The sequence below is a fragment of the Rhizophagus irregularis genome, chromosome 20 (genome assembly GCF_026210795.1).
Source record: "Rhizophagus irregularis chromosome 20, complete sequence".
NCBI classification, from domain to species: domain Eukaryota; kingdom Fungi; phylum Glomeromycota; class Glomeromycetes; order Glomerales; family Glomeraceae; genus Rhizophagus; species Rhizophagus irregularis.
In genome coordinates, this window is record NC_089448.1 from 2,385,527 (window position 1) to 2,412,830 (window position 27,304).

The 27,304-nt window shown below is 23.7% G+C and overlaps 4 protein-coding genes across 4 annotated transcripts; 3 read left to right on the top strand and 1 right to left on the bottom strand.

Moving 5' to 3' along the window:
* Positions 1 to 561: 561 nt before the first annotated feature.
* On the top strand, positions 562 to 1,961 carry OCT59_013109 (uncharacterized protein; the record flags this gene model as incomplete). Its single annotated transcript, XM_066140606.1, has 4 exons — positions 562 to 752; positions 946 to 1,015; positions 1,113 to 1,232; positions 1,569 to 1,961. The coding sequence occupies 4 exons, from the start codon at positions 562 to 564 to the stop codon at positions 1,959 to 1,961; spliced, it is 774 nt and encodes a 257-aa protein (XP_066001478.1).
* Positions 1,962 to 12,526: 10,565 nt separating this feature from the next.
* Positions 12,527 to 16,784, bottom strand: OCT59_013110 (uncharacterized protein; the record flags this gene model as incomplete). Its single annotated transcript, XM_025315982.2, has 17 exons — positions 12,527 to 13,338; positions 13,411 to 13,490; positions 13,559 to 13,625; positions 13,709 to 13,842; positions 13,923 to 14,004; positions 14,080 to 14,379; positions 14,449 to 14,528; positions 14,625 to 14,712; positions 14,798 to 15,105; positions 15,174 to 15,331; positions 15,410 to 15,509; positions 15,641 to 15,743; positions 15,819 to 15,851; positions 15,930 to 16,155; positions 16,292 to 16,535; positions 16,634 to 16,649; positions 16,779 to 16,784. The coding sequence occupies 17 exons, from the start codon at positions 16,782 to 16,784 to the stop codon at positions 12,943 to 12,945; spliced, it is 2,421 nt and encodes an 806-aa protein (XP_025181615.2). The 3' UTR covers positions 12,527 to 12,942.
* A 60-nt stretch (positions 16,785 to 16,844) lies between these two features.
* Positions 16,845 to 18,207, top strand: OCT59_013111 (uncharacterized protein). Its single transcript, XM_025315983.2, has 3 exons — positions 16,845 to 16,955; positions 17,032 to 17,291; positions 17,605 to 18,207. The coding sequence occupies exons 1-3, from the start codon at positions 16,953 to 16,955 to the stop codon at positions 17,762 to 17,764; spliced, it is 423 nt and encodes a 140-aa protein (XP_025181616.1). The 5' UTR covers positions 16,845 to 16,952; the 3' UTR covers positions 17,765 to 18,207.
* Positions 18,208 to 24,051: 5,844 nt separating this feature from the next.
* Positions 24,052 to 26,553, top strand: OCT59_013112 (uncharacterized protein). Its single transcript, XM_025315984.2, has 6 exons — positions 24,052 to 24,170; positions 24,268 to 24,364; positions 24,674 to 24,761; positions 24,843 to 24,952; positions 25,125 to 25,259; positions 25,329 to 26,553. Exons 2-6 carry the CDS (start codon positions 24,269 to 24,271, stop codon positions 25,482 to 25,484), a joined length of 585 nt encoding a protein of 194 aa, XP_025181617.1. The 5' UTR covers positions 24,052 to 24,170; position 24,268; the 3' UTR covers positions 25,485 to 26,553.
* Positions 26,554 to 27,304: the final 751 nt, after the last annotated feature.

Genomic DNA, 27,304 nt, shown 5'->3' on the forward strand with positions numbered 1-27,304 from the left:
GACCAAGTAAATGCTTATGGAAGATATCATGATATTGTAATTATTAATACAACATCAAAAACTAATCAATTTGATATGTTGTTGATGCTAATTATAGTGGTTGATAATAACTTCAAAAGTTTAATAGTAGCAGCAGCTGTTTTGGAAGATGAGACTGAAGCTACTTTTTCGTGGGTTTTACAAAAATTAAAAAATTCATGTGACGTAACACCAACAGCCCTATATTCTGATGCTGATCCGGCCTTAATAACGGCTGTAAAAAAAAATTATTCAGTAACACAGCATTTTCATTGTATTTTTCATATAGATTTGAATTTAAGAAAAAAACTTAAAGGAAAATTACACGATCAATTTGAACTTTTTCGTGCTAAATTTTTAGCAATGCGTAATTCTTTATGCCATAAAAAGTTTGAAATAGAATGGAAAGCACTTACTGACAAATTTCCAGCTTGTGAACAATATCTTACAAGAGTTTTATATCCTTGTAAACGTAGTTGGGCAAGTTACGCTATCAACCAAAATTTCACTGCAGGGATTCAAAGCACACAACGGGTAGAAGTAATGAACAAAATAATTAAAGATAAATTGAATAGATCTTCATGTTTAACTGATGTTGTTAAAGAAGTTCAAAAAACATTTGATCAACAATCAAAAAAAGCAATACTAAGTGAATGTAAAAATGAAATTCCAACAAAAGGAATACCATCTATAATGGATGAATATTTTCCAGAACTTGATAAGATTTTGCGAGAGTATTTGACACCACAAATTCTTCAAAAACAACGTGATCAAATTATACTTCTCCGCTAATTAATTACGTCGTATTTCGGCGAACGGACCAATTCACTATTTATTATAAAATTACTATGAATTAATTACGTCTGTCAAAATACATTACGTCTGTCAAAATAAATTTAATTAGTATTTTGTCATTTTGACGAAAAGTATAGATCAAATTGCTCAATCATTATGCTATAATACAATATTGATTAAAGATTGGTTACCACTTTTGGACGTAAGTTACTAATAGTTAATTAAAGTGAGAACTTAATGTTAGTATTAATAATAGTAATAACAGTTACTAACAACTAAAAAATATTTTTTTTTTTTAGATTGGAGATGATTTTTATCAACAAAAAATGGCTAGAAAAGATGATTATGACCAACCTCAATCTCTATTTTCTTCATTAATTGAAAATATATCACACAATAGTATTCAGCAAGTATGGAAAGTAACTAGACATCGTGGACAAAAATCAGAACCACAATATGTTATTCTTCTTAATGATAGTTCACATTTATGTACTTGTCTTTGGCTTATTAATAGAGGAATTATATGCAGGCACTTTTTTCGGGTTATGTCTTATTCAACTACTGCACAGTTTCATATATCACTTGTTCCTCAATGATGGTATAATAATAGTAAATATAATGAACATGAGAAAAATGTAATGCCAATATATCATATTGGAGAAAATAAGTTGAGTGAGTTAGAACAGCCCATACCTCAATTATCATTTCAACATCTCGCAAATTTTAGGCAAACTCCTAATATTGTATAACTGCAGGGTCCTAAACAAAAGTATGGATTTGGTATGGGATATGCTAAAAAAGCTCTTGATTTGGCTATTCGAACTGATAAAGTTGATGAATTTGTTAATCAAGTAAAATGTTTTATTGAAAATACAAAAGTAGAATTATCCGAACATCAGGAAAATATAGTTTCTATGCATATTGGTGATCCATTAAGAGTACAACATAAAGGTAGACAACCTAATAGGTACAGATCATGTGGTGAACCCCAAAAAAAGAAAGCAAGGCATATGCGAAATATAACTAATATCATTAATAATGAAAATGAAGAGAGAGTTGTAGCAACTCAAGCTGGTAAAACAAGAGAAAGACATTGTAAAAAATGCCATCAAACTGGTCATTATGCCCCACAATGTCCAAATGTTTAATAATTTTTTTGAGATGTATGGGTCATTTTATTAAATATCATATAATAATAACAGATAATAAAATTTTTTATATGAGTGAATTACCGACTATTTTTTTTTTCAAGTGAAATCATCTGATTTACAATTAAATTTTTATAGGACGTGAAATCACCTGATTTTTTTAATTAAATTTTTATAGGACGTGAAATCACCTGATTTTTTCAATTAAATTTTTATAGGACGTGAAATCACCTGATTTTTTCAATTAAATTTTTATAGGACGTGAAATTACCTGGGTGAAATCACCCTAGGTGATCTTCACCCGGAGAGAAAGTTAGCAATAGTCTAAAAATTATATCATTATTCACTAAATATTTCAGTCTTATTTATTTTATTTTATTAATTAAAAGGTAATTTTTTGTATATAGGTATTTTATATGTTTATAATTTGCTTTAGTTGCTGATTTTCTTTTAAAAAATCTTTTTTATGTAAATTTATATATTATATAAAAATTATCTTTATCATATATATGGTTAAAGATAATTTTTTAATTTAAACTATTAAATATGCACTGATTTGAGACTAAAGTTCTGTATAAACCAGCTTGAGCTGAGCTACAGTCTGGCTTAGCTCAGGTTGAAAAAAAAAATTCTGGCTGAGCAAAATAAATAATTAACGTAAAAATTTCAGTTCAAGCTAAAATGAATTGAACTGAGTCATGAAAACCATAGTTCGAGCCAAGCCAGATTTGAGCTTTATCTTCAGTAAAACGTTTTGCAACATTTTTTATTAAAATATTAAAAAAAATGTTGCAAAACATTTTTTTTTAATATAATATTACAAAAAAAACATTTTCACAACATTTTTTATTAAACAATTAAAAAAAATGTTTTTACAATATTTTTTATTAGACAATTAAAAAAATGTTTTTGCAATATTTTTTATTAAACAATTAAAAAAAATGTTTTCACAACATTTTTTATTAAATAACTAAAAAAACATTACAAAACATTTTTTTTAATATACACTACTTAGACAAAAGTAGCGAAAATTCATATTTTATTAATTACTTGAAAATGTACATAATAATAATACCTGAAATTTTAATATGTGATAACGTAAACAATACAGAATATATATTCAAAATTTTATTGTTATAGCATTTATACAACTACATTAATTAAAGAAAACCCAGAAAGAAATTTTAACAATTATCTATATATTATATAATAAAAATAGTCTGATACTGTCAGTTTATTAGGAATTATACATAATAATAATGATACCAGTAATTTTAATATGTAGTAGTACAGGTTCTTTAATTAATATATATACATCAAATATCTTTTTTCTAGTTTTTGTTTTTATATGAATTATAAAAAAAATTGAAAGAAAATTAAATTATAAAAACAATAGTACAGTATGTACTGTTGCTAATTACCAAATTTTATTTTTTAATTAATATAGTTGTATGAAGGCTAGAACTATGAAATTTTGAATATATATTCTTTATTATCTATGTTATTATATATTAAAATTTCAAGTATTATTAATATGTATGTTTTTGAGTAATTAATAAAATATGATGAATTCCTGCTACTTTTGTCCAAGTAGTGTATTATGCAAAGAATATTTTTGCAACGTTTTATTAAAATATTAAAAAAAAACGTTGCAAAACATTTTTTTTTAAATATATTATTATAAAAAAAATGTTGCAAAACATTTTTTTAAAATATACTATTATACAAAAAATGGTTTATAATATTTTTTGTATGACAACTCAAGCCAGTTTGAGCTTTTTAAGCTAAACTTATTACTGGCTTGAACTTTTTGAGTCAAGCCTATTACTGGCTCAAACTCTTTTCAAGTTAGCTCACAAGTCACTAAACCAATTTAATCATGGCTCAGCTCAACTTAGATTGAAAAGTTTAAGCCAACTTGTAAGATAGCTTGATTTATGCAAAACTTTACTTGAGACTTTGTTAAATAAAAATGCTTGGTTATTTAACTTAGTAAACTGCTCTTTGAGTATTGATTTTTTATTTTAATAAATAATGGGAAGAGTAAGAAACTACCAGTATATTACTATTACTAAGTAGTCTTCACTTTTTCATATTATTGTTTATACCTTTAAATCATCTCTTTATAAATAAATCTTTTTTTTTTATATTAGAATTTAATTCTTCTTTTTTATATTCTAAGTAAATTATTCAATACTGTATCAGCCTATTATCTTCATGTCTTTTATAGGTAAAGCTCTACATAAGCCAGCTTGAGCCAAGAACCAAGGCAGCTCAGCTTGGCTCATTATTGCTCTTAAAAGCTCACAAACTATTTCATTTTCAAAATCATATAAAATTTATTATAACTAAAATTTCAAAACATGATAACTTCACCAATATTGCTCTCCAAATTTAATGATTTTACTACCATTAGATTCATCTTATCAAGAGGAATCGAATGGTAGTAAATTTATTAAATTTGGAGCAATATTGGCGAAGTTATCACGTTTTGAAACTTTAGTTTTAATTTTCAATAAATTAAGCCAAGCCAGCACCAAGTCAAACTATAACTGCAGCTTGGTTTGATTTGGCTTGGCTTAGCTTAAAAGCTCACAAGCTGGCTTGACTCATGTAGAGCACTATTTATAGGTTTTTTTCCTTTATATACAAGTTGTTTTATATAACTAATACCTTTATGCTTTAAATAAATCTTTTTTTACTTGCTATATATATCTTCATTAAATATAGCTTTTACTAATGAAACCTTAAGTAGGGTTAAATGGTCTGTTTCTTACATTTTCAACAAACTTTTTTATTGTTTAATAGTATAATAACATATAATTGTAAATGCAAGTTATATGATAATTTAAAACTAAAATACCATATAATGTATCTGATACTGAAGTTAATCGTTTAATTAATAATTAATATTTTTCTAATAATAAAAACTAAAGTCTGTTAAAGTATATAATTTTCATTTCCTTTGATATTAGTAATATAAGTATTACTATTATACTTGTGTTTTAGTATTATAAAAATACATAATTATATAAGGGTTTAAAATTTGTGTGCACATACGCATATGCGCACTCCCATGGATATATTATATATAAAAGTCAAAAATGACATTCTAAACCCTTCATGGTTCATTAAGTAAAGTTGTAGAATGGGCAAAAATACACATAATAAATAAATTTTAAGGCTCTACAATATGTACGTAAGAGTTGCAGCATGAATATTTAAAAAAATCGGGATTTTACTAAAGTCATGATCAACAAATTTACTATATAAAAATTACCAAAAATGGAAGGGTGCGCACATGCGCAGGTGCGCACAAATTTTATTTCTATTATATAATTCTATAATTATTAAGTAATTTATTAGAAAAACTCTATACAGTCGACCTCCTATATAGTCACCTTTTGTATAATCACAACATATAAAATTCCCCTTTATAAGCACACCATATTTTAGCCCCAATGTACTAATAAATATATTAGAAAAACCTTCTCTATAATCACAACATATGACTTTTTTTATAATCACACCCTTTTTTTTTGGTTCCAAGGAGTGTGACTATAAAGGAGGCTGACTGTATTCTATAATTAATTTTAGACTTCATAATTAATTTCATATTATGAAAATATTTAGCCAGAATTAGCCTTAATTTTAACCAATTTATATATAAAAACTTTAATAAATAATAACTCAACATTTAAAAATCTGTTTGGGATAATCTTACTACCATTTAATTTATCTTGATAAGGCAATTTTAATAGTAGTAAGATCATTTAAATCCAATTACTAGATCATACTCTAATACTAATAACTTTTAAATATTTATAGCATAAATTGTCTCTATCATTATAATGAATTGAATAGTGTAAATTCATTTAAATTCAATCACTAAATCATGTTCTAACATCAAAAATCATTAAATAATTATAGTAATTTAACTCCATTAATATTAATATTATAGAAAAAGAATACATATTATTAGATTTAACTCAATAGAACAAATCGAATAGTAATAAAATCATTAAAATCTGATTACTAGATCCTGCAAAATTCACAATTTTGCACTATTATGCAAATTTTAGAATTTCAGAATACGTAATTAATTTTATAATATATAATTAATTAAATTAATTACAATTTTATAATTCAGATTTTGGATTTGCCAATTGAATTTTAGAAATAACTATAATTATCATAGTCAAATAGTTGGATATACAAAATTTAATATTATTTACATGCTTCTTATTACTAATAATATTATATAGGAGTTTATATTTCTTCATTAATATTCATTTGTTATTTATGAATATTTGTAATTATATGTTATTTTGGCCGTTCCAAATTAATAATTAGTTTAACGTCCTTTCCGGCCAAAAATTTTGAGGGGGACGGAGGGAATAATTTAAACAAACATGAAAATTAAACATATTAAAAATTTTGGAAATTTTTGGTAAAATCAAAAATTCTCGGTACTATTAAATTTTAGTAAAGAAGGGGGTGTTTTAAGCATATTTAAACATATCAAACATATATGTTTAAATCACCCTTGAATTTTTCAAAAATAGAGGGGGGGGAGGACGTTAAACTAAAGATTAAATTGGAACGGCCTTTTTCTTAAAAAATCAAATTCTATAAGGGCATAAGAATTGCCTTTTTTGATATTATATAATATATTTGTATCAGTCATATATGTAAGTGGTTCAGTTTCAAGATATATAATATTGATGGATAATCTAAAATTCTTATTAATTTTTTGGATGAAAATACCATACCAAAATGAAGAAAATAAAAAATATATATATAGTGAAGTGAAATAAAATGTTATTAAAAATTATTAATAAATGTTGCTGTCTAAAACTCATTTAATCATAAAATTCAAAAATCTGAAATTCAAAAACTTTATTTTTAATAAAAAATTGGTAAATCTGAAATTTTCCTAAATTATAATTAATTTCAGAAAAGCATAAAAACAGTTTAGGCAATTAAATTTATTATAAAAATAGTTTCAGATTGAATTTGACAAAATTAAAATTTTTAAAAAATAGTTTTGGCAAGCATTCTTACTATTAATAAACAGTTTCTCCTATGTTTATAGAATTTATTCATCTATTTATTGTTATTTTGCCTATCTGTTATGTAAAGTAGTATACGTTTAGTTTAGTGAATTTAATACTATTACTGAACACTAGTTTTAAAAGTAAAAAAGTCAATATTTTCTTAAAAAATCTAAGTTTTTTTTATAAATATTATTAATAAAGGGGCAAAAGTTTTATTTTTGTGAAAATATATATTTTTTAAATAGTTTAGTAAAATAAAGGCACCTTATAAAATTAACAAACCATTTAAAAATATGAGTGTAGGATTAACTGAAAAGAATTTTTGATAAATAAATAATGTTTTAATATATAATTATAAAATAAATAAATAGAGTGATATTAACGTTTACTAGTGGTGAAATTCACTAGAGGTAAATTCATCAGTGGTAAAATTCACCCAAGGTAAAGTTTATCTATATCACATAATTTATTAAAATTTAAATTATTTGTTTTGAAAAAACTAATAATTTTATTAATAAAAGTATTTATATAAAGTATATAATTTAATTACAAGTATTAAGTAGATTTTATACTACTAAACAACTTTCAATTAATAAAGGAAGTAAATTTCATTTGATTAAAGTGGTAAAATTACGCTTTAAAGTTAGTAAATAGAAAAAAGAAAAATTCAAAAGTTAGTACTATTATAGGATTCTGAATAATACTAATATAACTTACAAGTAAACTTTAAGTACCAAAGTAAAAATATATTTTATGACATAACTCTGTCAATATTAAAGCTAGAAATTCGATTTTACTATCATTAGAATCCTCTCATCGAGACGAATCCAATTATATAAATTTTATTAAAATCGAATTACTGGTTATGTTAAAAACAGGAGTATGTAGGATAACGAAATTTTAAAAATACCTCTATAATACGCAACTTTTGAAAAATTTTAATATAAACTCAAAGCTCTGAATGGTTTGGGCTAAACCGGGGAACCGATCTGAAACTGGCTCAAAATTTGGTTCAGATCGGTTCAGGTATTAGAACTGAAAAACTGGCAGTTCAGTTCAGTTTAATCTGATTTTTTATAAAAATGTGAAAAATCAAATAGTCATCCATCTAGTGATCGTACAAAGTCAAGCCATATATCATTAGATTCGTCTCAACACGACGCGTCGAATGGTGGTAAGATCATGTCTTTAGCATCGATAGATCACACGTTAACTCACGCTAAAAGATTTGTAAATAATTGGAATTAGCAAGCTATCTATCGGTGCTAAAGACATGATCTTAGTACCATTCGACGCGTCTCAGTGAGACGAATCCAATGAATATAAATTCGTCTGTGTACGACCACTGGATGGCCAATAATGTCAAGTTTCACATTTTTTTAAAATTTTTGAGCGTTAAAAATTAAAAATTCCGATATATGAATTTATTCATCATCCAATGGTCCTACAAATATGAATCAGGACTCATTGGATTTGTCTCAATGAGATGAGTCGAATGGTGGTAAGATCACGTCTCTAGCATCGATAGATAGCTTGCTAATGCCAATTTTTTATAAATAATTTAGCATGGATTAACTTACGATCTATTGATGCTAGAGACATGATCTCACCACCATTCAACGCGTCTCGTCGAGACGAATCTAATGAGTTTTAATTTATATTTGTACGACCATTGGATGACGAATAAATTCATGTATCGGAATTTTAATTTTTAATGCTCAAAAATTTTAAAAAATGTGAAACTTGACATCATTCGCCATCCAGTGATCGTACACGGACGAATTTATATTCATTGGATTCATCTCACTGAGACGCATCGAATGGTGCTAAGATCATATCTCTAGCACTGATAGAAAGCTTGCTAATTCCAATTATTGATAAATCATTTAGCGTAGATTAACTTGTGATCTATCAATGCTAAAGACATGATTTTACCACCATTCGACGCGTCTCGTCGAGACGAATCCAATGATATGTGGTTCGACTTTGTACGATCACTAGATGGATGGCTATTCGATTTTTGCATTTTTATAAAAATCAGATTAAACTGAATTGAACTGCCAGTTTTTCAGTTCGGTTCTTACAGATTTCAGCTCTAATCTGAACCGTCTATAATCTGGACCAAACCGACCCGTTTGGAGCTTTAACGCAAACTCAAATGTTGAGTTGTATCAGTATTGTTCAGGGTCTTACTATTATAAAAAAAACGTGATTTCTCTATATGTATTATATCTATACCCATGAAAATTAATATATACTGTAAGTAGTTTTGACCTTGCTAAATAATTTTCAATTAATTTAGAAAGTCAATTTCATTTGACTAAAATGGTAAAATTACGTGCTAAAGTTAATAAACAGAAAAAAAAATTCAAAAGTTAGTACCATTATGAAAAATGTAAATTTCTCTATATATATTATATACATACCCATGAAAATTAATATGCAAGTAGTTTCGATCTTGCTGAATAATTTCAATTAATTTGGGTTCTGTGAATGCCTTGTGAAGAAAAAGGAGCATTTATGTTAAGAATGGCTATTTCTAAGCAAAGCATTATTACAGCAAAAACCTGACTTGCGTGAGATGCTACAGCATGACAAGTGGTTTGATAGTTAATAATATTAGATAGTGTAGATTAGTTTTTATTTACTTTATGTAATTTACGAGTCTTTTCTTGCTGGTTAATAAACTATCAAATGCATTGCAGAAAAAAAAAAAAAAATTTCAATTAATAATTAATTTAGAAAGTCAATTTCATTTAACTAAAGTAGTAAAATTACACGCTAAAGTTAATAAACAGAAAAAAAATTCAAAAGTTAGTATTATTATGAAAAATGTAGATTTCACTATAATATTATATATTATATTTATTTATCTATGAAAATTAATATACAAGTCATTTTAACTTTGCTGAACAATTATCAATTAATTTAGAAAGTTGATTTCATTTGACTAAAGTAGTAAAATTATACATTAAAGTTAGTAAATAGAAAAAAAAATTTAAAAGTTAGTATTGTAATGAAAAATATTGGTTTCTCCATATGTATTATATTTACACCTATGGAAATTAATATACAAATAGTTTTGACTTTGCTGAACAATTTCAATGAATTTAAAAAGTTAATTTCATTTGATTAAAGTGGTGAAATTATACTCTGAATTTAACAAATAAAAAAAAATTTGAAAGTTAGTACTATTATGAAAAATATGGGTTTCTTTATATGAGATTTTTGCAATAGAAAGGTATGAAACTCAAAAAAAATTTTAATTTTACTTTATATACTAATTATGTTTTTTTACTGAAATAAATGCAAATTTAATATTAATTCAATTTTTGATATTTTTTGAGTTTTGTATCTTTCTATTGTAAAGACCTTATAGTATGTATTATACCTATACTTATAAAAATTAATATACAAGTAGATTGATTCTGTTAAACAACTTTTAATTAATAAAAGAAGTTGATTTCATTTGATTAAATTGGTGAAATTACATTCTAAAATTATTAAATAAAAAAATATAAAACTTTAGAAGTTAGACAGTTAGTAGTATTATAAAAAACACAAATTTCTCTATAAATTTCATTTCTAATTTATGAAATTGAGTTGTATGGATTAATAGTATGTTTGAAAAAAAAGTTACAATTTAAAAAATTTTTATTTACATGTATAAAATTGTAAAATGTAATACAAACAAAATTAATATAAAACTAAAATTATATTACTGGCAGTGTTGTTATGAGATAATATCCAAAATATATTACATAAAAAAAAAATAATAACTCTTAAAATTTTATTATGATAACCTTGTTCAATACTTAGTAAAAATGTTTAGCATCCAATTATACATAAATACAGTATATATAATTTTTGTAGAGTTTTTTAAGTTATAGAAAAGTACAGATAGAGTGTGAACATGTTCAGAACAATCAAAAAAAGCTGCAGACATCAAAAATATACAATACTGATTACTGGTGAATTTTACCAGAAGTAAAATTTACCTTTTGATAGATTAATTTTAAATTAACCATTAGTGAATATAAAATTAATCCAAATAAATAATAAGAAAAATTCAGATTTTAATATAGTGAATCTACATCTGATCATAAATAGATTGATAAGATTAAGAAAAATATTATATTGCTAAAATTCTTTTAATATTTATATTACATATATTTTTTATATTTTAATCTAAAAGTTATATAATTAAAACTTGATCTGTAACACTAAGAATTAGTCACAAATCAGGCAAATCAATCAGTTACTATTTAGGTTAAAATTAAAAATATATAATAGAACTATCAAATATATAAAATTTGTTTAATAATCCTTTATTTAACCAGTAATTTTAGCAAATTAACTTTTTTTAAAAATTAAAAAAACCATTTTTGCAATCTTTTTAGTATCTAGTAATTCAATTTTAATAAACATTTTTTTAATTTGTAACTAATATTAGGCTTTATAAAATAAAAAAAAGTTTATTAAAATTGAATTACTAAAGCTGAAATAATTGAATAAATTGAAATAGATATCATTTTACTATATTTTAAAACTAAAAGAAATTATTTTGAAAGAACAGTTTATTAAATTAAGTGATTTTGCTTATCTATATAATGAAGTTACAAGTCTGTTAAGTTAGCTTGTATTCAACATTTTAAATCAAATAAATTGGGTGCTTTGCAGTAAAAAGGGACAAAACTACTAAAAAAAATAAAAAAATGAGTTAATATAAAATCTGAACATTTAGAATATTTTTGGCATATAAAAGAAAATTTAAATTTTTCAGTAGTTTTATCCTTTTTTACTGCAAAGCATCCAATTATTCTAATTATATTTATAACAAAAATTTTTTATATGATCCGTTAATTTAAAGAAGAAACACTTTTTAAAAGAAAACTAGTAATAGAAGTAAATTACAAACTTATAAATTATTTATATACAAAAAGTTGCCTTTCTATTAACAATTAAAAGAAAATAAAATAATAGTTTAATTTTATCCAGCTATTAATTAGATAGAAACAGAACTTTTGGTTCTTTAATTCTTTTATTTTTTCTGTTAAGTTGTATTTTTTTTTAATCTTTTTAGATAAAATTTCCCTTAAATTAAACATTTTACACCTGATAGTATTTACATGTAGCTAGTTTTTAGTTAAAAAGAAAAATACTATTTCTAGCTAGAGATACCTTAACAACTAGTCATCTAGAGATTTTTGGTTATATCATTGTTTTTAATAATGATATAACTATATATCACACGTCAAATGACCAAAAACAGGCAAAAAAAATGGCTAGAATTGCATAAACTATTCGCAAATTTATATAAACTATTTACAAATAGTATAGGTTAATTTGCAAATAGCCAAAAACAGCCAAGAATAGCCAAGAATAGCCAAGAATAGCCACTGCTTTTCGCGCCATTTTTTTTGCCGATTTTTAGCATTTCAACCTGTGATAGATAACAGGTCAACTTTTTTTTCAAAGTAGTAGTCATGTTTCATAATGCTGAATTTTAATTCTTATATATATTTTATTTCTCTTATTTTATACTATAAGTTAAATGTATGCAAGTAAGCAATGTTATAAACTTATAATATATCAAGGTTGCATCTATAATAAAATAATAATATATATATATATATATTATAAAATAGCTATAGAGCTTCTTTTATAACTACCAAATATACAATTATATAAATCTTCATCAAAAGAAAATAAACTAGTCTAAGAATATCATTATAGTAATCTATATATCCAGATTTTTAAAGTGCCATGTAACTTAATTTAAATCTATAATTCTATAACATTACAAAATGCAAAAATGAAGAAAATGTTAATTTCTATAATATATAAATTTTACTTTAAAATTGGAGTCAAACTAATATAGAAAAAATTGTAACAGTTTATTATAAATACAATAAATAATTATTTTAATTTATGGTTAGATCATTAAACTGATTTTCATTAATACTTCCGTTGATGTTTCCACGATGATTATTAATGAATTCAGAAGTGTTATTAGCTTTAATAGTATCAACAAATTTTTTTACTCTATTTTCACTATTTTCAGCGTCTTGTCGGCACATTTCAATTATCATTAAAAGCTTTTTGATTCCAATATTTAACTCAACTCCTTCCAATTCACTTTTTGCTTGCTTTCTTTCATCATCATTAAATAATTTCAATTCTTCAAGTACATGATTCACAGAATCTAACTCACTAACATTAGGAACATAAATTTTTGAATTAAAACAATCTGACATACTCAAATCCTTAAGTTCTGATTGTCCAAAATTTGTTGTTGCTAATATTAGAAGCCGACGATCCTTTAAATTTCAAAAATAAACAATAATAAATAACAAATTCTTATATTATTTAAAATGAAAAGTCAGTCTTACTTTTGGTGGTCTCTTTTTAAACAAAACCAATAATGTTTGTAAAATAGGATTTGAAAACCTAGGCCCCAATTCAACCCAGTCTACACGATAAACAAATAATTTATTACTAAAATATGAAAATAACAATAATAAGTTTAAACATACGTACTGAGAAGCCGTTCAATATTATCTACAACGATAACACTTAAGGGTGATTTGTATGAGTCATTGAATACCTAAAAATAATGACATTGGTAATAAATATACAATTCAAATAAGACTAAAATTCAATACCAATTGTTAATAATATCTCTAATACTTTATGAATCATGCTCATCTTAGCTGTTTCCGAATATCCCACCATATTTTCTGGTGAAATCAATTTAATAAATGGAAACTCGGATGACATTGCCATGGTAGCTGCCAAAGCTGTTTTTCCACTACCGGGAGGTCCTTAAGGAAAAGAAAGGATTTGAAACAATATACAAACAATTGACGTATATTATTGTATTCCAAATATAAAATGACAGTACCATGTAAAAGCACACTAACGAGTGGAGTCCTGGAACTTTGTTTAACTTGATCGACTAAAAGTTTTCCATCCGATATTATTTTCTAAAATTAATAAATTATGAATCTCGGTTAATTTCATAATAATAAATTAATAAAGATATTTCTTGCAATACTTACTCCAATATTATCAGAAAATTTGATAATTTCATTATGTACGCACTGATTCAATTCTTCTTCACTGATACCAAATGCAGGGTGCACTTCTTTTAATGCCTCCACAAAGTCATCCCTAATAACTCGCACATCTTTCACATCTGGAGTTACACTAGCAAGTTCTTCTACTTTAACATGTCTGTTAAATGCAAACGAACTGGCACTTTTGACAAGCCCATTAATTTCAGCACCACTAAAATTCTTCGTCAATTCAGCAAGTTCTTCCAAATCAACGTCAGAGTCCATGATATCATTTTGTCTCATCTTAAGTATTGAATTAATCATATTTAATTTATCATAATGAATTGCAAATAAGAACCTACAATAGATTACCTTAGATGTATGAATTTTTAATATCTGAAGTCTACCATTTTTATCAGGAAGATCAATTTCCATATGTACTTCTAAACGACCTGTTCAGTATAAAAATAAATACTTGAAAGATAAGTCATAAGTGTATGGCTGTCAACATAATAACTAATAATAAATAAATTTCATAAATGGTTAACCTGGGCGTAATAATGCCTCATCAATCATATCTAATCGATTAGTCATACCAATGATCAAAATATTGTTTAGCTGTTCTACACCATCCAACTAACATAATGTATAAGATGAATTCAAAAGTGATATTTTATTTATAGTGAACAAAAAACAAATGTAACTTTTTGTAAATACAAACCTTAGCTAATAACTGATTTACAACGCTGTCACCAACTCCCGTTCCATCATTTTTGCTTCCGCGCTGCTTACATATAGCATCTAATTCATCAAAAATGATAATATGAAGCCCAGAATCATCTCCCTTCTCTTTATACTCTTTTTCAGCATCAGCAAATAATTTACGTATATTTTCTTCGGATTGTCCAACATACTTGTTTAAAATCTCCGGTCCATTAACAATCTTGGGTTCACGGGCGTTAAGCATTTTGCCAATTTGTCGTGCTATTAACGTCTTGCCCGTTCCAGGAGGTCCATGTAGAAGAACACCTACAATTAAGATTCGATTATAAAAACGATCTTATAGAATTTAACAACAATAAGTAAAATTCCGTTACCCCTAACATGTTCAATTCCAAACTTTTCTGCCAAATCTGGAGGAAATATTCTTGACGCAAAAGCACGTCTAAATATGGCACCAATTTCCGAGTCTAAACCACCAATTCCCATATTCTCAAATTTGAAATTCGGTTGAATAATTGCATGAGAAGTTTTGCTAAAAAATGAATTTGCATTCTAGAGTTTAAAATTTTTATGCTAATCATGCCCTTCTCACACAAATAAATTAATTTACCTTTTCAAAGAACCCTCTAATTTGATTGAAGAATTTGCAGCTTTCGTCCAATGAATACTTGTTTGCCGAGTTAAAATACCGCGCGTTCCTGCGCGTTGTTCTAAGTAACAGAATTTGGCTTAGAACTTTATACTTACGATCAAAGTTTAGATAAAACCATCTAACAATATTTGTTCTAGAACGAAACATATAAACCCAATATAATTTGCCAAATGTTATCTTGTTTATTACCTTGGCTTATATCAAAACTTTGTAATTCTGAAAAATCAATTACGTGGTTTATCTGTCTTATAGTAACCGCCAGGTTAATACCATGAAAATCAAATACAAGTTGCTATAATAGAAATAATAATGTAAATAAATAACTTAATTAATTGGTTAAAAAGATAACAATTGAAAGTTTACATACTTGCCCAATGCTGAAAATTTGGTCACTAAAACTCTAGAGTAAAATAAATATCATTGGTAAGACTGATAAAAAAATGTCTTTAAAAGTGTAAATGTATGTAATAATAACAACCTGGCAAAATATATTTGACATCTCGTCTGTATTAAATTGTTCATTATAATCTTGAATTTTCTGAAGATATCCAACTTCCAATTCTATATCCCCTAAATAATGATATTGACTCTCGAAAGAAAGATCATATGGTGCAACTGAAACCTCTTGATTTAAAGATAAATAAGCCCATCGACGATGAATATTGGCCATTCCTAATTGACGGGTGGGCTGATTTTCTTCTGACCTAAAAAAAATTTAAATAATATTTGTTGAACAATTATTCAGAAAAACGCGTAAAATAAATTTACAGAAAAATTATAATGGAATTCAAATATTTCAACGGAATAAAATAGTTTAATGTAGCAATAAGAATTCCTTACTTAATGCTAAACACAAATTGATCGTTAACTATAACATAGCGAACACTAGGGTGGAAATCTCTTGGACAAACGAACACATAATTTGTCAGAGCTTGAGTTTCGCTCGAGCTCTTCCCTACTTTCATAGTGATTGAAGGTTGATTGAGTGGATTGGGCACTGGAGAAGGTGTCTGACGAGGAGGATTATGCGGCGGAGAGTAATGTGGACGAGAACGATTATGCAGATCCATGTTATTAGAATGTACTATTTTTTTGTAGAGAAAATTGTTAATTTATATTCACAGACCCACTCTCACGCGTGAATAAATGAATAATGTCGGCCGAAATGAGTAAAAAAAGTACCTATATTTTTAATTTTCTTTTTATAAATATTTTAATTTTTCTAATAGATAATGAAACTTGGTTTTTCTTTAGTTTCTATAAATGATTTTAATTGTTTCTTTTTTTTACTTTTAAAGAACCGATGGTATATCGTCACGTGCAGGACGAACATCCGGACGTTCGTATCACCTTGTTACCGACTTGAATCGGAGATCGGGTCGCGCATCCGAAGGTATGAATGTTTATCTAACTCATCTATTTGAACGCCGAAAGTTTGACAATAACGTTCCAAGTTTCTTTTTGCTTTTAATAATTCTTGTTTATATTATAATTCTCTAGAATGGTATGTTAAAAAGAGTTTATTCTATACCGAATTAGTAAGTCATACGGTTTTTACATGCTTCATATATCTTTTGTAGTCTAGTTCTAGTGGTGTCGACCTCAGCGAGGAATGCTTGGAGTTTTTTCAAGATCTCAAGTTAAAAAAAAAATATAAGTATATCCTGTATAAGCTTGATGATAGCTATAAATCAATCGTCCTTGAAAAGGCGGTTGAAGAAGCTACTTATGATGACTTTGTAAGTGAGCTTACTTCAAGTGGTCCTCGTTACGCTGTTTATGATTTCGACTATGAAAAGCCCGGTGAAGGTCAACGTAGCAAGATCGCATTCTACTCTTGGTATGTTTTTTCTTTATTCCAAGTTTTAGTAAATAACCTTATTATGTGAGAGTTCAGATAGCACCTCTATAACTATTAAACTAATACAAATTCCCAGTTTTTTTAACATAAAACTCAAAATAAAGACACATGGTTTTGATTTTAGAATTCATGGAAAACGTTAATAATTTGTTAATAGTGTTAAGGGCCGAGTCTTATGACGTTAAATTTATTATAAAATGCAATCTATTAGTTACAATCTTATTAGAGAATGAAATTTACGCAAATAATTAATAATTTAAATTTATTAATAATTGTAATTTATTAATTGTAGGATACCTGATGATTCCAAAGTCAAGGACAAAATGCTTTACGCTTCAAGCAAGGACGCCATTCGCAAGAGACTTGTAGGCGTTGCCATCGAAATACAAGGCACAGATTTATCCGAGGTTTCTTATGAAGCTGTACTTGAAAAAGCTTCTCGTTCGAACTGAAGTTCATTGCAATTTATCATTATTAATATTTTTTACGTTATTTTGTTGTTTAAATAAAATTTCTGTATTTTTTTCATTTTCACTTCCAAATGAAGTTAACTTCGTAAATTTTATAAGTGAACTGACTAATTTATTTATTAAGAGGATCTAATTAGAAATATAAATTTTTTTAGATATCACATTTCGGCCATATAAATACATATATGTTTAGGAGCAAAAAAGATTTAGCTTGGATTCTTCAATGAAGACATTATACAAAAAAAGTTTATATATATTATGTTCGAAAATTCAGAATGATTAAAAAAAATTTGTATAGTTCTTCTGACTTTATTGAGAATTTAGGATTGTATTATTGCCTAATTTGTTCATGGTTCGTTTATACTTATTTCTGACCAAATGATTCACAATTAAATAATATAAATAATTATAAATTAAGATTTGTAAAAATTTTGATACTCTATTCAGAAAGAATATAATGAATGCATTTAAAGCCATTGATCCACTATACTAAAAAATTATTCCAACTATCCAGCATTTTATTTTTTTTTCAAAAAAAAAATAAATACAAAAAAAAATAAATACTCATTATGTTTATTATATTTTAATTTATGCTTAAGGAATATAAGCTTATAAAAAATAAAATAAATTTTTTTGTATATTATTTCAGCCTAATATAATATAATTTTTGGTGTTACTTTACTTAATTATTATTTATAAATTTTTTATTTTTTATTACAATTTTTTTAATTTTAAAAGTAAAGAATTTTTCTAATAAAAATCACTTATAGTAAATGTTTAAAAAATAATTTTTGTATAATACTAATTTCTGTAAGAATTTTGATTTATTTTCTGGATTAAATAACCTAAGCTAAATCACTCCCTTAAAATTTATATTTAACATCAATCATTATTTTGAACTCCACTTTAAAGGTATATTTTTTATATCCTTCAAAATTTTTTTTATTAGTATTAACTAATATTTGTTTTTATTTTATAAATCCAAAATGTTAAAACTTCTTGGGACCATATGTATAATTTTCAAAATAATACATTTAAAGAAGGTATGCATTTATAGAAGTAAAATAATTAGAAATTATATAAACTAAAAGGTGCATTTAGAAAGGATATATATAATAAATACAATTATAAAAAGTGCTATTATAGAGGTTTAACTGTATTTTGAATTTAATTTTAAAGATAAATAACTTTAAATATTTTAACATTAGGTTTTTTTAAATATTTTTTAATCCTTCTAAATAAAATAAATTTTAAAGGTATTTTTTTAAAATTAACTTTAAATATTTTAATTTCTCTTTTGTCAGTAGGTTTTCAGTATTTTAGAATCCTTCTAAATAAAATAAATTTTAAAGGTATTTTTTTAAAATTCTTTTATTCTTTTTTTTTATTTAAATAATATTTTAATTTTTTTTTATAGTAACTTTTCTGAATAAAATTTTAAAAATATTTATTTAAATAAATTATTGATTAATATTTCAATTTCTTTTTTTATAGATTTACTAGTGTAATAGTGTTTTATATAGATCAAATTGAATAATTGAATTATTCAATTCAATTCAGTTCAATTTAATTCAAATTTGATTTAAATAATTCAAATTAAATTTAATTTAATTTAATTTGATTTAATAATTCAATTCAAATTTGATTTGATTTGAATTTATTTAGATTTGAATTTAATTCAATTTGATTGATTTGATTTAATTTGATTTAATTCAAATTTAATTTAATTCAATTTGGATTTGATTCAACCAAATTAAATTTTTAAATTTAAAATTTAGATTTAATTTATAAATTAAAAATTATTAAATTAAATTAAATCAAATCTAAATTAAATCTAAATTAATTAAATTATTTAAAAAACATTAAGGTTTTTAGCTTTTTAAGTAGCATTTCAAAAGTAAAACTTCAAAAATTTTTATTTTTATTTAACAAATATTAACCAATATTTGTTTCATTTTTTGTAATTCTAAAATATAAAAGTTTCAATTTTATTTTAAAAGTAACCTTAAAAAACACATCTTTTTATTTTATTTTTAATTAATATTTATTCTTATTTTTTTTTAAAAAATTTAATTACTAATATTTATTTCTTTTTTAAAAATAAAAAGCTGAAGAGTTTCTTATTTTAAAAATAAAAATTCAATTTTTTTTTCTTCTATTTAAATAAAACATTTATAGATAATGTTGATTTTTATCTTTATATACAGTATATATATAAGACTAAAATATCAAAAAATTAAATTTTAAAAGTAAACTTTAATTTTTTTTTAGCAAAATATTATTAATATTTTAACTTTTTTTTGAATTTTAATTCTTTTAAATTTTTCTGAATTTTTTTGAACAGAAATTTCAAAGGTATTTCTTTAAAATTAATTAATTTATTTATTTTTTATTTGGAATTTACTAGTAGTCATTACTAATATTACATGATTTTTTAATTTTAACTAAAATTAAATGATCAATATAAAATTTTCTTTTTGGAAATTTTATATAATATATATTTTACTTTTTTGGATTATATAACATTAGCATTTAGTAAAATCATCTTCAGTGATTTATAATAACTTTTATTTAAATAAAATATTAATTTATGCTTTAATTTTTTCTTTTTATAAATCTATAATTTTTAAGCTGCAATTTAAAGGTAAAATTTTAAAATCTATTTTTTATATTTATTTGACAACCTTTCTTTTGATGAATATGCTATATTAATTTTTTTCTTTTTTAGATTTTAAGATACTAGATTTTAAAGATATTTATTTACTTTTAATATTTTAAAACTTTAATTATATTTATTGTTAAAATTAAATAATAATCAATTAAAAATAAATTTACAATAATTTTTAAAAAGAAATTCTAAATAAATAAGCCTAAAGATAAAGTTACTAATAATATGAAAAATTAGTAAATTATCATTTGAAATTGAAAGATGAAATGCTTAGATTTTTTAATTATAATAATTATTTATAAAATTATTATATTTAAATTTATATTAAAGTATAATACTTTTTAAAGAAATTTATAAAACTATTATATATACTATATAATTTTATATATTTTTATAATAAAGTTATAATTTTATATAATTGTGAGTTCTGTAATCATCTGATGTTGAAAATAGAGCTTTATGACTAAGATGCTCTATTTCTAAATAAAGTTTATCTGCAAAGTCAAATGATCACTTGATAATACATACGTAAGGTACTATATGTATAATAAGTAGTTTGTAGTTTAATTATATTAGAGTAAATATTATTAGAACTTTATTTTGTATATAGATTCTTTTAATTTATTTTTTTTTACTTTAATAAACTGCAAATGTGCTGTAATAAAAAAAAAATAATTTTATATAATTAAAATTACAAAAAAAGTTTAGCCAAATATTACTAGTTATTATTTTAATTTATTAGGAAATAGAAATATTTTATTAATTGAGTGAAGTATTTTAAAAGTTTATGTTTATGAATATATAGACTAAGAGCAATGACAGATATTACCTAATATCAGTTTATTATAAAAGCTTACCCCCTCTCCTCCAGATAAGATATAATTATTATATATGTAATTTCTTATATAGTATATATGTAACCTAAGATTTTTAATTACCCCCTCTCCCTTTAGAATATTAGGTAATATCTGTCACTGCCCTAATTATTATAAATAAAATATTGATCTCTATAAAATAAATAAAAAAAAAGTAAATTAGGTATTATATATATATTTAGTATATAATAATTTTATATCACTAGTTAAAAAAGAAATATTCAATTTTAATAAAATTTGGCTTATATTTGATTAAAATTAAAAATTTGACTTTAATTAGTAATAATATTAATAATTAAATATCATATATTACATATCTTAAAAATTTTTAAAAAAAAACTACTAAAAGTATTTTTTAAACTTTATTAACTTTTTTTTTTTCTTTTTTTTGTTTTTTTGTTTTTTTTTATTCTTTAACTTTATGAACATAGAAAAAAAACTTTTTTTTTAAATTATAATGCAATTCAATATTTCTTAATTAAAAATAACTTGTTATATATTTAAATAAAATATATTTTCACATAAAATCCATTATATTTATTTAAAAAAATAATAAATTTATTGAAATAAATATTATACATTATTCTGGTATAGTATATAAAATCTGAAAAAAATTATATGTATATATATACATATAAAGTATTTTTTTTATACACAATCAAAAAATTTTTATGTACAATAGTGCATATTTTTATTAATTTTATTAATATTTTTTTTTAAGAAATTTTATAATAGTACACATTAAATTTCAAAAATTGTGCATATTATACATATAAATTTTATATACTGTCCTGATTTATTATGTAATATTACATATAATTACAATTAATAAAAATTAAAATTAGTTACTAGTATATATTAACACTAATTTATATATATTTAATGATTATCTAATTTATTATTTAATATTACTATAAATATTGTAATTTTTGTTATACATTCTCTTTGCTAGGACACTTAGGAGTACTATAATGGTAATATTCTGCACAAATTGATTTATGACATGGTATGACTCTGATTGATCTTAAAAGATAAAAACATATTTTGCAAATAACTTTTAATTTAGTGGTTTGATTTTGATTTTTTTTTTATTTTATTAAGACAATGAGAGCTATTGACTAAAAAAATCATTAAATTTAGATTACTAGATCCTAAGATAATATTTTTTGGAGGTCAAATCAAATCCAAATTAAATCTGAATTAAATTAAATTTCAGAAGAAAAATTTGATTTATACAGATATTATATAATAACCTATTTTATAATATAAACTACATTTACATTCACCTACATTATTTTTTATTTTTTTATAATTAACATTAATTTGTTTTACTAGTATATTTATATATAAAAGATTATATGTAAATTACTATTATTAATAAATTATAAGGTATTGTTAAATTTTACCAGTAGTAATTATTATTACCAATGATTAGTGCTTTTAACATATCGATCTGATTAGATTGGTAATATGATACAAGTGGATTGATATTTAATTATAATAATTAGTTTATATAATTATAAATATTAACCTTTAAAATACCCACTTAATCAGAAAATATTTTTAATAAACTAATTATATTATATTTCAGCAAATAGATTAATTTATTACTATTATAAAATTACTATAAATTAATTATATCTGACAAAATACATTATGTTTATTAAAATACAATTTAATTAGTAATTTATCAATTTGACACAAAGTATAATCTTATAAAATTTAAAAAATCAAACTGGTAAAATCTAAAATTAAAAAAATTAAAAATAATCAAAATAGTTAATCTAGTTCCAACAAAAAAATTTTTAAGTGACCAAATTTTTATATTATGTAATACTTAATACTGTATATAATTCTTAATTCTAGCCAGAATTATACATAATTTTAGTCAGATTTACATGTAATTCTAATCAGAATAAAATATCCAAATATTTAATTTAATAGTAAAATATTTCAACTTTAAATTACTATTACTTTATTAAAAATACTTTACAGGAAATTTAAAAACATAGTTTTATTAAGCTTAATCTAGTTTATCATTATATGTTCATACTTTATATTTATCTTTTTTTTTTTGAATGAATAGTAGTAATTTAAATTTTATCAAATTTAATTGCTGGAACTAAATTGTATGTATTGTAGTTAATTTAAAATTTTTTAAAAGTTAAATAGCTGAAATTATACTAAAGTTATAATTTTTATAGTAAAAAAAAATATTAAAATTTAAAATTAATTATTTTTATTATATTTTTAAATTTTTGCAATTATATTAATTTTATAAAGGTAAAAATATTTTTGAGCAAATTTAATACTTTTTAAAATTTACATTTTATTTAAAGTAAGTTGATTAGAATACTAAAATATTATATTACAAAAATATTTCAAATAAATTTAAATTTAATATATAAATAAATAAAGTAATAAAATTTTTAAATAAACCTTTTTTATCCTTTAACAACCTATTTTCAATTTAAAGAAAATTATTGAAAACTCCAAAAGGTAAAAACTGAACTTTTTGCATAATTTGAAAAAATTAAAAATTACAAATATTGAAAATGCATATACTTGCGCAGTAAGTCTATTGATCTTAACACGTGATTGATTTGTTCCGAAAACTAATTTTAAAATATATTATTCATCCAATATCTGATAAGTCTAATATTAATTTATTCCGCCGGGGCAACGCCTAATACATATTATCTTTCATCTAATATCAGTTTACTATCGGCCTTTCTGCCGTACTCCCTAACATCTTCAAACTTCTGTCTGCTGTTTTGTGGCAACTTGTCCATTCATCATCATATTCAACAGTTTCTTCTACTACATTTTTCTATACATTATAACTGTAAGGCTTTACATTTTTAAAGTTACAATATTACTTTCTTAAATAAATTACGTTTAATAGTTGTTTACAAATTTGAATTAATCTTATTTACTTCTAGGATGTCTGAGATTCGTCGGAAGCTTGTAATTGTTGGGGATGGTGCTTGTGGAAAGACCTGTCTTTTGATTGTTTTCTCTAAGGGTACTTTCCCTGAGGTATGATTTTACAAAGTTTGCATATTTGGGAAAGTGCCGGAATCAACGAAATGGGAGTTAGCTTTTTCTTAGAAATTTCCAACACTGGTTAATTAGTAGTGATTATGTTAAGTCAAGATACTTATTTAACATGGTTTTATCAAAATAGCGCTCTTAGAATTATAAACGCTGGTATAAATATATAAATCTTAGTCAAAAATATGAGTAGTAGTATATCAGTATACTTTTGTCAATATTAAACCAATTCAGCATAACTATTGGCGGCTGATTGCTTCAATTAAAGATTCTCACATTTACTTTTGATAATAGGTGTATGTTCCCACTGTATTTGAAAATTACGTTGCAGATGTAGAAGTAGATGGAAGACATGTTGAATTGGCATTATGGGATACAGCTGGTAATATTTAATTAACTATTCTTCATATCATATGATACTTCTTTGATGTGTAATGATTTATTAAACAAAACACTTTAATAGGTCAGGAAGATTATGATCGTCTTCGACCACTTTCTTATCCCGATTCTCACGTAATTTTAATTTGTTTTGCTGTTGACTCTCCTGATTCCTTGGATAACGTACAGGAAAAGGTGTGTTAAGTTAACATTTTGGACATTAAAGCCTAAATAATATAATTCTTTTAAATGGATCTTCATTTGTTTTCGTAAGAGGCATATTTCAGTTAAAATATATTAGCTAAAAGTTTAACAAGACATTATCTCTTTTAATATGCTAATTTATTTTACTCCTATAATCTTATAGTGGATTTCAGAGGTAATGCACTTCTGTCAAGGGTTGCCTATCATTTTGGTTGGTTGTAAGAAAGATTTGAGGTTTGATTCTAAGACAATTGAAGAGCTACGTAAAACGTCTCAAAGACCAGTGACACCGGAAGAGGTAATTTTTTGAAAATAATTACGATAATAATGTATTTTCATTTCATTCTAATTAATTAATCTCAATAAGGGAATGGGCGTTGCATCGAAAATTGGTGCATACAAATATTTGGAATGTTCGGCCAAAACAGGTGAGGGCGTCCGTGAGGTATTCGAACATGCCACACGGGCGGCTCTTTTGGCCAAGAAAAAGACAAAAAGGCATAATATGTGTTTAGTTTTGTAGATTTGGTAATTCGAGTGAGCAAGTTTAAAATACAAAAAGACGGGTCAAAAGAAATCGTTTAATCTGGTTGTCCTACTTTTTTATTACCCCTTCTTTTCTCCTTAATTTTTTTCATTTCATTTGTTTATTTTATTTTATTTTATTTTTGGACTAAATTATATGTTCTATCATTACTAGTTTTATTTTATGAAATTTTATAATGTGGAATAAGTACACAAATTATTATATTTCTTTTTAACTGTATCTTTGATTTTGATTATTGTAAGATTTAAATCGATGATTTTCATTTACATATCTCTCGCGCGTATATATAACAATTTACGATGCTCTACTTGGAAATTCATTTACCGATATATTGTACTCAATAGGAAATTTCAATAACATGTTACAATCATAATTTTAGTCACGCGCAGGTAGCGGCTTGAGTTCCTACCAAATCTTATAAACGCAGTACATCTGATCAACAATATATGATGTGTTTATTTTCAGTCAATCACTTATGGTAACTAACTTTTTCCATTTACAATAAATATTTCAACTTTTTAGTTGGTAATACTGTAATTATGGTATTTGGCAGATAATTATATTTTATAGAATTATAATATTATATTGCTTATTAATTTTATTAAAATATAAATATATAAATTATCCAATATTATATATTTTCAACTGTTGTATGTTAAATAAAAAAAAAACAATATTTTTTTTTTTAAATGGAGTATTGATATTTATACCACTTAGACAAAAGTAGTGGGAATTCATAATTCATTAATTATTCAAAACATACATATTAAAATTTTAACATGTAATAACATAGATAATACAGAATATATATCCTTCATATAACTATGTTAATTAAAAAAGAAATTTAGTAATTGCTACATTACTTATATAAAAATAGTGATCCTTCTTCTATATTTGCTGATTACTAAAATTACATATAATAATAATGCTTGAAATTTTAATGTAACAATATAGATTTTAAAGAATATAAAGTCAAATTGTCATGCTTTTAACTTTTATACAGCTGTATTAATTAAAAAATTTCTGATGATTATTTTTTTTTTTTTAAATGTTGAATCATGTATCATTTTATTAGAATATATTTGGACTACATAATAATCACAGCTATTCTGTAAATGATACTTTCAGCACCTGGCCAGTCCAATCAAACATTAACTATTATATCACAAATAAATTAAGAATAAAATTAAATAGTAAAAGTAAACCAAAATAATTAAACCAAAATACTATACTATAAACCAAAATTAAACTAAGAAGAAAAATAAAAGAAAAAGTAAAGTGAAATAAAATTTTTTTTTTTTTTTTTAAAAAAAAAATTTTACTCCAGTAATTTTTTGCTTATATATAATGTAACCTTATCAAACTTCTTCTTTATTGGGATCCAATCCTCACATATGTGTTTTTTTATAAAGGTATCCATTGATTTCTTTACCATAGGAATTGACTTTTATACTTGATCTGCTTTTTTTGTTTGTATATCTTTGCTTTATCTGAAGGTTGATTTAAGTTGTTTTTTATTTTGGGTTCTAAAGTAATTTTATCTGTTCAAGTAATGCCTTTTCTTTTTTCTCATAAAATAACTTGTTCACATCTTGGTTTTCATAATAATTCTTTAAATGTTAAAATGAACCATATTAAAATATTGGCCATAAGTATCTGTGCCTCATTAAGAGTTATTTTAAAATCTTTTTGTAATTTTGTTGTTAAATAAGTTTCAACTTTCACTTCCAATGCCAAGTGTTGGAACTTTTGGAATTTTCTGATCTTGCTGTAACTTCTAATATATCTTGTAATAC

Coding starts and splice junctions, on each gene's coding strand:
- OCT59_013111 (XM_025315983.2), top strand. Junction 17,292..17,604: donor AAGATCGCATTCTACTCTTG/GTATGTTTTTTC, acceptor TATTAATTGTAG/GATACCTGATGATTCCAAAG.
- OCT59_013112 (XM_025315984.2), top strand. CDS start 24,269: ATGTCTGAGATTCGTCGGAAGCTTGTAATTGTTGGGGATGGTGCTTGT. Junction 24,365..24,673: donor CTAAGGGTACTTTCCCTGAG/GTATGATTTTAC, acceptor TTTTGATAATAG/GTGTATGTTCCCACTGTATT. Junction 24,953..25,124: donor TGGATAACGTACAGGAAAAG/GTGTGTTAAGTT, acceptor ATAATCTTATAG/TGGATTTCAGAGGTAATGCA.